This window comes from Calidris pugnax, unplaced genomic scaffold (assembly GCF_001431845.1).
Source record: "Calidris pugnax isolate Ruff unplaced genomic scaffold, ASM143184v1 scaffold42, whole genome shotgun sequence".
In the NCBI taxonomy this organism is placed as follows: Eukaryota; Metazoa; Chordata; class Aves; order Charadriiformes; family Scolopacidae; genus Calidris; species Calidris pugnax.
In genome coordinates this window covers 5,028,057-5,043,781 of record NW_015090920.1, presented here as the reverse complement: position 1 = coordinate 5,043,781, position 15,725 = coordinate 5,028,057, and the positions used below count along the sequence as shown (strand labels likewise).

Genomic DNA, 15,725 nt, shown 5'->3' with positions numbered 1-15,725 from the left:
TGCAGAAAGCAGACTGAATAGACATTCTGAACCCAAGAAATAATTAGGGGTCCAAAATGTATCTTTTCTTATATGGAAGAACAAACACAGAGGAATGGTTTCTAATCAAAGTATTAAAGCCTAGTCAGGAATGTAAATAAAGCAGTAACAACTCAGTACTCCATCTTCAAAGGAAAGCAGTTGAAAATGGACCTTAGAGATGTCTGATCAGAGACTCAGAAGCAGCACATTTTCTTGATTCATTAGTTTTCATGTCCTGTGACGAGTTAGCATCACCTTATTCCTCAGTATGTAAGATTACTCCACATACAGAAAGCAGGTTGAGATTGCTAGCTCTTGACTTACAGAAAATGTCTAGAAAAGTCCAGTCTTTTCACTACAATCACTGGACGCTGTAGGAGCAAGGAGATTTACAATAGCAACAGACTTCCTTAACTACCTCTCGGAAAAGGCTGCCAGTTTGGGCGTTCCTCTGGTTGACAATTCCCTGCTCTAGTGCAGAGAAGTTCTTCAACCAGTGAAGAGGTGGCCCTGTCCGTGGTGCTTGGTCACAATCCCACCCACCAGGGAGACTGCTGGGCTTGGGACAGCCCTGGAGCACCTGGTTACCACACACCAAGTGAGACCAAAAGGGCTAGAAAACAAACTGAAAACAAAATCAATAGCAATTCAACAAAAGACAAGAAGCTGAAACAAAGTCAACAAACACTGTTGCCAGGAAAGGAATATTACGATAACAGGGCTTTCACCTGAGTCTCCAAAGTCATCTTCAGAACCCAGTCTTGTTGAAAATGTTAAGTAAGCTTTTGCTCCAGGAGGAAAGCATCCAGTAACTCAGTTAAAGGAGGCCTCTTCCAAAGCAAAGTGTCCGTTTCCTACTTAACAGCTATCCATCACCGCCCAATGATGGACTATTGCATACCTATAAAGGTTGTCAACCAGGGGAGCTACCCTGTTCCAGCAGCACTGCTTCAGACTGCATGGCTTCCAAAAGAAGCAAAGAGCAAACCCCTTTCTTACCTAGGTTACGCAAAGCCACGATGCTACCTGTTTGCACATTTGCCCTACTGCATAAAGACAGCATATTCATGGCCAGAGGCTTCCTGTCCACCCCTTCAGTGGGGTATTTCTGATAATTTCCTTTTAGGCCTGAACATCAATACATCTTATCTGCCATGGGGATTATTACTACCCTTAAGCAATTTGGGCTGCATCAAGAGAAGTGTGGCCAGCAGGTCGCAGGAGGTGATTCTACCCCTCTACTCTGCGCTCGTGAGACCCCACCTGGAGCACTGTGTCCAGCTCCGGAGTCCTCAGCACAGGAAGCACATGGACCTGTTGGAACAGGTCCAGTGGAGGGCCATGAAGATGATCAGAGGGCACCTCTCCTATGAAGGCAGGCTGAGAGAGCTGGGGCTGTTCAGCCTGGAGAAGTCTCTGAGGAGACCTTATAGCAGCCTTCCAATATCTGAAGGGAGCTCCAGGAGAGCTGGGGAGGGACTCTTTGTCAGGAAGTGCAGTGACAGGGCAATGGGTAACAGTTTTAAATCAGAAGAGGGAAGATTTAGATTAGATACCAGAAAGAAATTCTTTCCTGTGAGGGTGGTGAGGCACTGGAACAGGTTGCCCAGAGAAGCTGTGGCTGCCCCATCCCTGGAGGGATTCAAGGGCAGGTTGGATGGGGCTTTGAGCATCCTGGTCCAGTGGGAGGTGTCCCTGCCCAGGGCAGGGGGGTTGGAACTTGATGATTTTTAAGGTCCCTTCCAACTCTAACCTTTCTACGATTCTAGGAAAAGCAAAGTACACACAGCAATGCCATGGTCCTATCACAAAGCTTGCTAATTTCTTCAAACTACACAAACAACCAAATGAAAGACATGTCCTAGTCTGAATTAAAAATCATCGGAAAGTCCAAGAAGTGTACTGGAATAACTAACTCCTACTGGAACAGGCAGGACATTATACTTGTCTAGTTGCATCTTACCTAGTTACAGCCAAGACATGTACGCCCCATTCTGTTATTGAGTCCTCTACCAGGGCACAGCAGAATAAAGACTTTGTCTCTTTCAGGAGGGGTTCTGCCTTTTAAAGCAACTTTAGTTTTGGGATTAGACACCAGAGGCTTCTCAGATGTGAACTCATGTGAGTACCTATTTTTAAAAAGCCTGACCCACACCTTCCCAGAGTGTCTTTTATATCCAAAGATGTAGAACTGCCTATTACAAGACTTCACAGGTGTAAAGTGCCTACATGACTGGCTGACAGCAGAAGCCACTGAAACTACTAGGTGAATCTAACCTGAAACCCTACCTGCACTTAGTCATAACACTTAATCATTTTATGGCAAGATGAACTGCTGATGGCCTAAATTGTCTTGGAGAAGTACAAAGGCAACAAGCAGGTAAGCATTATTTGAAGAGACCAGAGATCTCTTGCAGCCAACATTTCACTCGCATCCTTTGCGGTGGGTTATTTTCATATCATGAGAAATTCCAATAACTTAACTCACACTGAAGAGTCTGGAAGCTGTTCCAAAAATGCCTCTATAGACTATCTTGTCCATCCAGACTGTATGCACCACTATGTGGGAGAACTCTGAGACTGAAAATGAGAAAATATTTGCTCTCCAAGCTTGACAGCTGTGATAAAGAGGCACTTAAGTCAGAGGAGAAGGCTCACTGCACACATCTTAACTGCAGTTCCTCCAGCTGAGCGAAGGAATAATACTGCCAGACTATGACGGCTCTTCTCACCCATAGCATGGGGTACAAATGACTTGTTTCTCAGAGGGTGAAAAAACCCTTTCATTTAGAAAATAATTTCATCTTAGGCTCCAAAGAGGACATGCCTACACAACTAGACCACAAACTGAAGCTCATCTTAAATTAGTGATAAAACCTAGCCTAAAAGCACATCACATTGTTTTGAAAATTAGACCATTAGGAAGAAAACACATGGAGGCATCATAGGACTTTCATTAGATACTGCAAGCTGGGCAAGCATCCATGGAAAAATATAAAATGATTTAGCTGGATTTTCCACCCAGTTAATCAGTCCTGAAGCCAACTGAATTATTTTATAATTAAGCAGATTTCTCTAAAGAGCTCATAACAGTTCACACTGCTTTATTAACCCACCTATGTGTCAGAGAAGCTGAGGAAAAGAGAAAGTTTCAGAACTGAAGGAAAATTTAAGAAACATATCCTGAGTATCAAGCAGTTTAGGAAATATGAAAATTGATAGCAATATTTAACATTACAGTGGCAACAAAGTTAGTCACTAGTATTTGACAACATCAAAGTATTGTATCTCATTAGTAAGCAGCTTGACCAAATTTTCATCTCAGTTTTGAAGTAAAAAAAGTATGAGAGCATGTGGTATGCATAAGAATTAATGCTCTCAGGCAACATATTAGTCATATTAATACACTATAAAAGATACTAGTAACTTGTTTCATTTAGAAGTGCCTTTTTAAACTAAATAACATTGTGTATAGAATCCCGTGTTTAGCATGAAAAGAGCTAAAGAAATATTGCCTGAGAGACTGTAGAAGACTAATATGCTTATTATACATTTTATTGTTTCTGTAGAACTTTAATAACACATATACCCTCAAAGGTGGAAGTTTACCACTGTATGAGAAACTGAAGTTATTGCAGTTATAAGTATAATGATGTTTAGTACAGCATTATACAAGGATAATCATTTAGTCATCGGAAGAGTAGACTACAAGCACAAAATCAAACTGATAATTAAAGACAACATTGACATCTAGTGGACACTCGGAAAACAGAGCCGTAGCCTAGCACAAGGGAAAGATCCAGGTGCTGTTACTGCTATACCATGCGTAACTCCCGAATTGCTACGATACAATTAAGGAGATTAAAAGACAGAATTTGCAGCTGACAAAAGTCAAAGCAACGTGATGATTCATTTCTTTCAAAAGAATATTCAATTAATAAAAAAAGAACAAAACACAAGACCCTTCCATTTAAGATTTCAGATAAAGGAGATTAAAAGACAGAATTTGCAGCTGACGAAAGTCAAAGCAATGTGATGATTCAGTTCTTTCAAAAGAATATTCAATAAAGAAAAAAAGAACAAAACAAGACCCTTCCATTTAAGATTTCGGATAAAAATATAGGTCAAAACGTGAGAAAACATCACAAATCATTGAGAAGATATAAACAGAGACATAGTGCCAACATAGTGGTGGACATGTTTCCTGCACTTCCTATTCACTGCATCTATAACTAGATATAAACAGAGACATAGTGCCAACATAGAGGTAGACATGTTTCCTGCACTTCCTATTCCACTGCATCTATAACCCCTTCCATTTAAGATTTCGGATAAAAATATAGGTCAAAACGTGAGAAAACATCACAAATCATTGAGAAGATATAAACAGAGACATAGTGCCAACATAGAGGTAGACATGTTTCCTGCACTTCCTATTCCACTGCATCTATAACCTTCTACTTATAAGTTGCTCTTGTTGCATCTTTAAGCACTGAAAAACAAAACTAAAACAATAAAAATGCCAAAAGTAAAAATTCAAACCACTATTTAGCACCTCCCTTTTCTCATCATTCTGATCCTTCTGTTATTGTAATACCTGCCACATAAAGGAGCTAAGTTAAACCTTCCCAATACATCAGCCAGAAGCTGCTGAGCACCAGAAAAGAAGAATCTGAAACATGAGGCTACTCCAACCCAAAATTAACAAAGATACCTGCTGATGAGCAATCTGATTAGCTTACAAGGTGGACTTCTACAAAAATCATGGATTATTTTAAGTCTGGTTTTACTATTTACCAAAAGGCTAGCAAAACTAAGCAGTTAAAGCAACTCAAAAATCTGATTGCAGTTGTTCCATCAAAGAAACTTTTCCTGGCCAGAAGTGTCACCCTGAAAAAAATACTGGGTTTGACTATTACACTTTTGTAAATTAAAACATTAACAGAACACTACAAATCTATACCCATTCCAAGTCTTAAGCATCAAATATCCTATCTACAGAAATTAAAATAGGACTATTGTATTGTTAAAAACAAAATACTGCATCCCTTCCAAAATTTCTACTTCTCAGTGACAGTCCAGCATTAAAAAAAAGCATTGGAAAGAGTAAAGCATCATTTGTGAACACATCTGATTGTAATTTACATTAGACTTCCAATTTAAATTGGTATATTGCTTGCTTTATATATGATTTTGGAAAAGTTAGTGTTGCAATTCCCCTAGCTCTCACCATCAGTAGAGGCTACAGACAGCTACTAGCAAACATATAACAAGTTCTCACTTATATGAAGATTCTCTAATCAGCAGAATACAAAGAAACCTTTGCATAACTGATGATCAAGCCTTATGTCCCAATTTCTTTTTGCCAAAATGTCAAAGTGAGCTTTGAATCAGATACTACTAGAGTACATGCAGCCTCCCAGAAATTAAATCCAGACTCCAAAGATTTATGCACAGCCATAGCTAAAATCTGTAGTTCTAGATTCTGATTCCTAAAAAGAATCAATAGCTGAGCAACCCATTCGCAAAAAAAGAAAAAGCATGAATTTCAGTTAAGTTGAAAAATGCAAGCATTTAAAAGCTAAGTCACCCTTTTGATGTATGTATAGGGTTTGCAGATATTTTAAGTGAGATCAAAGTTTAAGCAATTCTAAACAGCCCTGTTCTAGAAAACCCCACTCTTTTTTCCATGATGGGACCTATATATCCAGTCTGTTATTACCATATTGGTAATGGAGCCTGATAAAAAGAGAAACCAGCCTAAGAAATTTACAAGATAAAAACTAGAAGCAAACATCAAAATAAACCCTGCCATTTCCCCTCTCCAATCACTAGGCTATATTTTACCCCCAAAACCAATTTTACTACATTAAATGTCCTAATGAGAGGGCACTATTATGAGACAGAAAGCATCATTGACCTACCCGGATTTCCTGGAGATTATGAAAATTATTTCCTACTCTGACAGAGATTTTGCTTGGAGTGTAGCTTTCATCAGATTTGTAGTCTGCATAAATACATAATGTCTTCACTGTTGTTTTTCTTCTGCAAGAAACAAAAACTACGTAAGCGTTGTAAAGAGAAATACTCAGGGTGAGTTTGTTAGAGCTAAGGATTTACTCTAAAACTTAATACAAGTGTGTCTATGGGTTTATAATACTCCGCTGTTAAAGCAACTAGGTGTTTTTCCACATTAACTTATGCACGCAGACTTGATTCTCACTGTTCTCCTTTGCCTGCCTTCAGAAGCGTCAGTATACCAAGAAATACAACAAATGGCCAAGATGCCAAATAAGTGCTTGGGTGTGATGAAGCATATGCTTAGCTTATCAACTATGGGCTCTACTCCTATACCAAAGAGTTCTCCAGAAAGCAACTAAGAAAGCTGAAAAACATCTAACTTCAATCTAAGAGTTTGGGTTAAAGAAAAAGGACTGAAAGCATTCTACACAGTCCAGAACAGGAAAAGGTTTCTCAAACGATCAGTTGTTAAGTCATACAGGACTACTTTAACAACAGGCATCTAACCTTCAAATTACACTCAAAGACAGAAAAATCAGGACAAAAATGTCACTTTAGGCAGGTAAATGTGAAACTGTTACAAATGACAGACTACTAAACATTCCTATTTGTTGCTTATTCAGGCATTTAGTAACCGTAACATTTGAAAATCTCATTTTTATAAATGCTATTTAACCAGCTTCTTATCAGTTGGGCAACAGGATTAACCCAAAAGTCCTTGCACTTCCAAAATTCCTATCTTGGTGAACAATAATCAATACCAAGTTACATAAAACACCCTAACCCACTGTCTTGGTTTCAGCTGGGACAGAGTTAATTTTCTTTCTAGTGGCTGCTGTGTTTCAGATTTTACTTTTTTTTCATATTGTTATGGTTGTTGCCAGGTGATGTTCATTATTACTCAAGGACTTTTTTTCAGCTTCCCACAGAAGCTGAGAGGGAGCATGGACAGGACGAGCTGGCCAAGGTTATATTCTATACCTTAGATTTCATGCTCAGTGTATAAGTAGGGGTTGTCCAGGGGTCAGGAATCTGCAATCAATGCTCAAGTCAGGCTGGGCAACCAATTCACCAGGTGGTGAGAGTCACTTGTGTTGTATTATTTTATCTTGTACATTTTTAAACCATTATTATTATTGCTGTTATTTCCCTTTCCATTATTGTTCTATTAAACTGTCTATATTGACCCAAGTGTTCGGCTTTTTTTTTTTCCACCCCTTTCCTCTCCTTTTCTCCCTCTTCTCCCCACACTCCTGTGGGAAGAGGAGGGGAGGTGAGAATTGAGCGAGTGGCTGCATGGTCCCAGCTGCCAGCTGGGGTTAAACCACAACATCCATATAGAGTAACTTTTAATACCTAAATTGGATGTTGACCAAATGAGGCTGTGATCCATCTGACTGCCAGTAAGTCTCAAGATTATCATCTCGTAACTGATCCACTCCAAATCCTACAAAAAAAAAGTGATAGTCTTGAATATGCCATTTTTGTGATGTAGACATCACAGACATTAGTTTTCTTCAGCTATTATAAACTAAAGTATGTATCCTAAATTATAGAGATATGCGAGTTGTGCCTATGCTTTTGTAACAAAACTGAAATGGGAATCTGTGAATCAAAGCTCAGTACTCAAGTGTCTTTACATTCTTATTTCCTACTGAAGTCTGTGGGGTTTGAAACCATTCAACATGTCCTGGAATTCAAAATGGTTAAATAGTAATGTATACTAATTGCAAGAACAATGCTTAATGGTTAAGCTTTTCTACCTATTCTATAAGCTAACTACTGAACTAAAGGAAAATCTTTAGCGGAGACCATTCATTTATTATAAAATTTTAGCCAACTGTAACATCTTTTCAAGTAGTCTCCTAAAATACTTTTTACTTTTTCAAGTTAGCAGCTAGAAAAAGCAGCATATGCCAAAACCAGTAATTCTGAAAGTTAATGCCACCACACTTAAAGAAACAACTTCAAATCCCAATTTTTCCGTTCCCTCATTATCTGTCCTTTTAACAATCACATCCTTTTATTGACTGCCTACACTTGCTGTGGTTTTAATTAAGCAATTGAAGTTTAATCTGCAACAAAAAAAAAAAAAACTACCTTCACTCTGTCTGAAGTGACCAAACCATGTGTTATTTTTCTCCAAGTAAGGTACCAGGATATCAGACCAAAGGCGTTCAGCCTGAACACAATATTGTTACATAAAGGGATCGTTGACTTTAGGCTGCAGCAAGATACCAGACAGATTTCCAACAGATATTTCTGAAATAGCAATTCAACCACCTCAAATGAAAAGAATACAGATATTCTGATACTTTGAGCAGGTATAAACTATCATTAACTGCATCTCAGGACCATTTATGACAGCTTCATTTTACTTGCCAGATTTTAGGGAGCTACACTATTACAGCCAAGTCCACATGAAGTTTGGACAGAACATTTAGGTCGCCCAGCTGCATTGATTTCTAAGTTAAAAATTGAAGATATGCAGGCAAAATGCTGAAGCATAGAAGCAATTGCTCAGTGCTGGGTGTGTTTCTGTTCACATGGCCTAGTTTGCTGACCACGCAAGTGAAAAAAAAAAAACAAACCCCAAAACAATTAAGTATAAAAATCAGTAAAAGATCTGTTTTGTCAATATGAGATATTTCTTCATTGTAGGATTTCTGATGTAGATATAACTTTCATATTGCATCAAATATAGACTAGGACAAAATTATTTGTAGTGGCTATGCATACAGCTTACACTACAGTGGTTTCACTGCTACATTCTGTATGTATGTCTTATCAAAACATAAAACACTACATATTCTAAGAAGAAAAATGTACATTCAGGTTTTTACATAATTTGTTGTGATTTTACCTGGCTTACAGGATGAAAGAGACCAAACTGCTTGTGAGCCTATTTCTCTAACAGTACCAGTCCTCTCTAACTGCTTTGGATCAGCACCGGGTGGTGTCTTGTTCGGGGTAGTCATTCTAGTAAAAGAAAACAAGTGAGTTAGTTGATACATTTTTAGCTTGATAAGAAAATTAAAGGGTTGTGTTTGTTCATATAGGCACTTCAATTCTTTGGCCTCACACTTATGTAGTAATTTACAGAATATGTGGTTTATACATATAAACATACACATATTTGTATACATTTTTGCATGTCTGTAGAACTTTTTATTTATAATGAAATGTGTATATAAAAGTAAAAAAGAAAATGTATCTTTAAATAAGAGGTTCCACATACACGTAAATTTTGTGTCCTTAAAACACATAAGACACATTTTACTTGTATCATTCCAATTCATACATACAGAGTTAATCAGGGTTTCAGAACTTGTCTTTTTACAGTTTTGTTTGTTTTTGAGAAATTAAAACAGACCCTGTTGATTTAGAGGCTAGCAATACAACTTCATTTCCCCTGCCCCCTGCATACACTTAAAGAGTTTTCTTAAACTGCACATTCAGAAGCCTATTCAGAAGCTAAAACAAGCCTCCTGGATATACTTCTCCTTAAAAACAAGAAACGGGAGTTTAAAAAAAAATTAAAAATCATATAGCCTCTAGTTTGGTAGGGATTGATTATTGCCACATTCACCCATACTCCATTCCCTTAACTTCACAACTTCATCTGGAATCACTAATCTGTGACTTGCACTGCCTCAAGTAATCACATTCACTCTCAACACCTAGACTATTGCCATATATACTACAAAATAATCATACTGGGTTTTCCTGGATATACTTCTCCTTAAAAACAAGAAATCGGAGTTTAAAAAAAATAAATCATATAGCCTCTAATATGGCATGCTCCATTCCCTTAACTTTACAACTTCATCTGGAATCATTAATGTGTGACTTGCACTGCCTCAAGTAATCACACTCACTCTCAACACCTAGACTATTGCCACATACACTATAACATAATCATATTGGGTTTCATTATAGTATAGAGCACCTTACCACTTCCTCAAAAGTAGCTTAAGACTTTTTTTAAAAAAAAAAAAAAAAAGATTCTAAAGACATGTAAGTTCCATGCAAGGAACTAGATTAAAGCTTAAAATTAAATGTAAAGCACTCAAAAGTCACGGAAATAGAGTTGACTTCTAACCCTTTGCTTGCATGCCTGACATCGTATTATGCTCTGCTAAGATCAGAAAAAGTCTTCCATTGCCTCTCCTAGATAGCATCAGAAAAAGTCTTCCATTGCCTCTCCTAGACAGCAAACAAGGTACTGAACTAGGCTGGTATCCACAGGACCCAGACCTTACCCGCTACAGAAGCGATACAAGGCAGAGACAACATTTTCCATGTAAGAATAACTCTGCAGCTAAAAACCTTCACCCAGGAAATGTGAATTCTGTAGTGTACATCGCTGTCTACACCAAAGATTTTCTATTGGCCCTTCGTAATTTTTTTTTTTTTTGCAAACACAGACTTCTAGGGTTCTTTTGCTAATTTCTCATAAACAAAATGGCAGTTTAACATAAAAAAATCCGAAGAAATAATTACATATGTAGTAAAAATCCAAGTACTGACAACAGCAAGTGTCACAGAAGGCCACAAACAGAAATCCTTGCTCAAACACCATGCTCTCAGAAAAGCAGGTTGAACACTACACAGCTAATCCTAGATATCTGTTCACATAACTCAAAGATATACTAATCCTAATGCCATCCAATTAAAAACAAACCCCATGCAACAAGATGTTTTGGAGTCTTTGTCCACAAAGAAAATTTTTTAATCAAAAAAATATCAAACTACTAAAAAAATTAAACAGGCAATCCATTTAGCCATTCCTATAACAAGACATTGGCACTTAAATCTTATCTAGTCACTGTATTAACATATTGCATTATCCATTTTAAAATTTTTATCAGGTACTGACAATAGGCTCATTAAAGTGTAGCTGTTCTCTATTGAACTGACTACACCATAAACCTGTGTATCTGTAGATTATGGACTGGAATAGAAAATAAATCACTTACTCTATTTGCTACTTAATATAACTTTAAATTTATTGATAGCAACTTCAGTAAAACACAATGTCACAAGTATTCTAATCTTTTAAGAATTTAAAACAGTCTTGGAAAAAATTACAAGACACATTCACAGCTACCTGAAAACCAAGTATTTTTCACAGAATCACAGAATGGTTTGGATTGGCAAAAGGGACCTTCAAAAAATCACCAAGTCCAACTCCCATCCTACACCAAAATTCAAATTATGTTTATTAAGCACTGGGGAGACTATTTTCCAGGACTTTTGAAGCTTAAATCACCTACCAGTCCTAATTCTGCACTATTTCATTATATTTGTGGTGACAATAAACCAACTAAGAGAGGTTGAGTTGCATTCACTTTAATTCTCAGATTTATATAGAAACCAATAAGGCTGTTCTTCCCACCCCTAAAAATAAACATAGAAAATTCAACTTCAGAAAATAAAGCTAAATTATTCATTCGATACAAAACAACTTTGGAATATCATCACCAGCAGGTCTTCACACTTCTTTATTATTTTGACTTCAAGAGAAAATTAACAAAAAACTCCAAATCTGATAGTGACATTTTCATTCCTAGAAATAACTATAGTCGATGAAAAACACAACCTTAAGACATAAGGAATATGCAAACATCCCATCAAACTCCACCAAAATAAAGTAAATAACAGAAATTACACTGTATGCTCAGATTATCTCAGAATGTTGATTACACATGCTTTTTGAAAAAATTACTAGAATTTTAAAGTATGCAGAATCCCTCAAGACAATGATGTTAAGATGTCCTACAAGCTGCAGCGCTCACAGGGTAGTCACAAATAACACTGCCAAGATCTGCACTGCACCGCTTCACAAAAGTTTGAGGCATATATTTTGGGGGTCTTAAATATATATAGCAAGAAACACCATCCACGTTTCCTACCGTCTTAAACTGAGGTTGCTTCCTTCTACATAACAAGCAAAGCTACTCAAGATCCAGATTTCAACTCCAAACCACTGCTGGCAAATAAGTCACCCACAAATTGTGCATTAGTGATGATTAAATTGAACATCTTTCACGTTTGAACACATAAGTTGAACTAATCAAGTCAGTTTTTCATGACAGAACTTCTGTTTAACCATTTTAGTACCAATACATTCTGGATAGCATTGCTGAAGTTTCTCAGTACTCTTAAGAATTTTAAAAGCAGAAAGCTGACAGAAAGTATTAAGGAAAAATAACACAGCAACAGGTCAGCCCAGTCACATAACACCTTTGGACATTTTACTAGCAAAAGCACAAGTATCTCATTTTGGATAAGACAAACTCAATTTAACAGCAATTTAAATCACCAAATGAAATAGATTTTAAAAAATACATTTTCTTAGCCCAAGAAGATAACGGAATGAGAATTGTTTTTTCCTTATTTCTTCCAGGCTGTGTAAAAACAAACAATCTATCTAGAAGCCCTTCTCCCTGACATGTACTAAAAAAAGGAAAGACACACTGCGTTTATAGAAGCATTGGCTGGAAACATCTCCAATTTTCCAAATCAGTTATTCCAAGACCATTAATAGGCCACTGTTTCCTTATTAACAACATTGATTATACGAATGTCTTAATGACATCATCAACCTCAAACTTCACTTTTGCCACTTTCCACTATATGGTACGCATAACTTTTGATCAAAACAAGAAGGCAGCTAAGCCTTCCTCCCCCACCCCCCCTTGAATTCTTTATCTCTCAGTATCTTCCTCAGAGAAGTCCGCTCTTTTCCAGATAAATCCCTGTGAAGAGCAGCCATTAAAGATGTTTAAGCAAACATACGGTTTATAAACAGGGTGAAATGGATTTAAATGGTTCAACAGTCTACCTCTCACAATCAAAACAGCCAGGTCGTTCTCAGATACACCAGTGGAAGACACTTTGAAAAGGTGCCTACCTGAAAGCAGGTCTTTCACTAGGCACATACATACTCTGATGCAACACACTGGAGAGGAGATAGAGAAGGATACATTGTGGTGCTTTCCTACTAAAGGACCACAAAAATCCAGGCTCAAGGAAACTTTTGCATATTCCAAGCAATTAAGTTTTCCAATTCCACCATGGTAGTATGCACGAAACCGTTTAAATGCACACCTGTAAGGATCTTTGACAGACCAGACTGTCCTCAACAGTTGTCTGTCCAGCCGTTTACTTCTCCAACAAAAGAGATTTCACAATCTTTGTGGGTCACTAGCTTCAGTGTTTCATCAACCTTAAAGTCAAACATTTTTCATGAACATCCAAACTAAGTATTACCTTCTAAAACCAAGCATGATTTTTTCTCTTGCTCTACAGAGACTATCACTAGCCTTTACGTAGCAACCCTTTTTCAGATGTCAGGGCACTCATCAAGTTTGCTCTCAGCTTCTTCTTTTCTAGTGTGCTTATGCCTTTCAAGTTTCCCTCACAAATCAAGTTTCAAAAACCTGATATTCTTGCAGAGACTAGAGATCTACATACTATGGTTAAAAAAAACAGCCATATCATTTTCACTAAGGCCCTATTCACCAGAGCAATCACTTTCCTTGTCTTTATATTTAATCACACCTGTTAACATGCCAAAACAACATTCATCTAGTTGAAAGGTTATTATTATCAATCAATATTTAATTTACTATTCACTACAGTGCTCAAATGCTTTTTTTGAATACTGTTTGCTCTTCAGAAATAACCTTTCTGCTAATTATGCCTTTGATTTTTCCTCCCTGTATTCTCTTCTTCCCTCAGTTCTTGTTAGTTGAGCTTAATCACACTGATTTCTAATCTGCTATCAATCTTCTCAAGATCATTTTGAATTCTGACCCCGAGCTGTACAATGCTTGCAATCCTTCCAATTTGGCAGTGTATCTATTTTGTGTTCACCATTACAGAAAACAACGAAAATACATTCAAAACAGAACTCCCCAGGAGGACACTTCATGACATCCCTGTTTAAAAGTTAATTATTTACCAGCCAGCTTGAAAAGCAATTTTTCAATCAGCTGTACAAGATCTCAGAAAAATTATTTTTAGACCACATTTGAGTAGCTTGTTTTTAACATCAACCCAAACAATGGCAGAAACCCTGTAAAACTCAAGGCAAACCCTTTCTATTCCTTCCCCATTAACTGTATTGGCTACTGTAAAGAAAAAAAAGTTTGATCCAGACTGGTCTTAAAAAACCAAATTAGTCCATTTTCTGTTTGCACATTGTTTTTAATTGTCTTCTACTTACTGACAAGTTCTCCTTCCAAACCGTCTCCTCACAATCTTTCAGGGGATCAAAACTTGGCCAGCCTTGCTATTTTTTAAAAATTATTATTCCGATTGCATGCCCATCATATAATTTTATTCAGCTTTAGCAAGGCGATAACTTTTCCAGCAAAACTGAACACAGGCTGCACTGACCACTCCAGCATTTTTGCAACATCCATGGTTTCTAAGACTCTTTTTTCCTGTTGGTCCTAGCAGAAGGGGATTTCATACCTCAGATTCCCTGACTTTCATACTTGCACTACTCATTTTACCTCACAAGTTCTTTTCCCTGCTCTCATTTTCTTTGGATGGAACCTTGTTGGTTTAAAGCCTTTAAAAATCTCAAGATACAGCCAGAAACTAATCTCATACTACACTTCCTATTTTTTATTCAGGTGGAATATTTAACAGTAACACAGAATAGTCACATTTCTAATATCTAATTAATATTTAATAACAATAGTAAGTATTCAGTGGCAAAATATTTCAACAACTAGCTCACTCGTACATTTGATCCCTCAGATTATTCTCTCAATATCACTTTAAACACCTATTATTTTTACTCTACCTTCAGTATATTACTTCAAGCCTTTGGTGAAAATTACTTGTCTTTCATTGTCACAAACATAAAAATATTTCACCAGAACTGAGGTAATTCAAGCAACTGCACAAGAGAATTACATTAGCAATTTTTATATGTGCATCCCTAATCAACTTAAATAAATACATCTTTAAAAATTGCATTTTTGTACAAGCCCAGGCTCCCAATGTAAGGATATAAGTAAGGATGTTAGTAAGGATATTAGTAGTTCATTAAAGGACACACTTATAAAGGGTGTTTATATTAAGTGAAAGCAGACTGAAAAAAACCCAGTAGCCAGCAGATGAAACCAGTTTGATAAATTAAGCTGCTTTCACCCAGGCATCCTCTGTAGCCCTCCCAGATTCCGCCCCCCCCCCCCCCCCCCCCCCGGCTTCTTTGTAGGGTTTTAACTTGCAATTTGAAGTATAATCGATTAGTTTTACAACGTTTTATTATAGCCCTATCCCCCCCAAGACCACAAAACACTTAAATATCGGAAATAAATCGGCGACACCCAGTCAACCGGCCGTGGTTAAACCCCAGACCGCACTCCGCTCTCCCAGCCGGGGCGGGGGTCAATACAAACACACCACCACGCACCGTGGGGGGGTTTCTTCAGCGGCTGCCTTGACACCGGGGAGCCAGACACAGGAGAAGCCGCCCACCCTCAGCCCCCCACCCCGTGTCCCGTCCCCTCACCGCCCCTTCCCCGGTGGCCGGAGCAGCGTCCCCACCTGATCGGCAGCGGAGGGGCGAGCGGAGTTGAGGGTCCCCTCAGCGCCGGTGAGGGAGGGGGAGAGAGGGGGCGCGAGTCGCCTCAGCGCCGGTGAGGGGGGGGGGGCGCCGC

General features: G+C 37.9%; 1 protein-coding gene across 6 annotated transcripts in view; it reads right to left on the bottom strand.

Moving 5' to 3' along the window:
* The window catches only part of ANAPC10 (anaphase promoting complex subunit 10), a 39,183-nt gene that overhangs the window by 23,316 nt on the left and 142 nt on the right, over positions 1 to 15,725 (bottom strand). For 4 of the 6 annotated variants that reach the window (XR_001412909.1, XR_001412910.1, XR_001412911.1 and 1 more), the window contains exons 1-4: positions 15,613 to 15,725; positions 8,906 to 9,021; positions 7,399 to 7,489; positions 5,946 to 6,066 (exon numbers count right to left, since the gene is read on the bottom strand). Coding sequence is in view for 3 of the 6 variants with exons in the window: in XM_014949893.1 (XP_014805379.1) it covers positions 5,946 to 6,066; positions 7,399 to 7,489; positions 8,906 to 9,020 (327 nt within the window). In the remaining 3 variants the exon portion in view is untranslated. Of the gene's footprint in view, positions 1 to 5,945; positions 6,067 to 7,398; positions 7,490 to 8,905; positions 9,022 to 15,478; positions 15,514 to 15,612 lie in introns of those variants that run through there. The other 2 variants (XM_014949894.1, XM_014949895.1) reach the window with 2 other exon arrangements.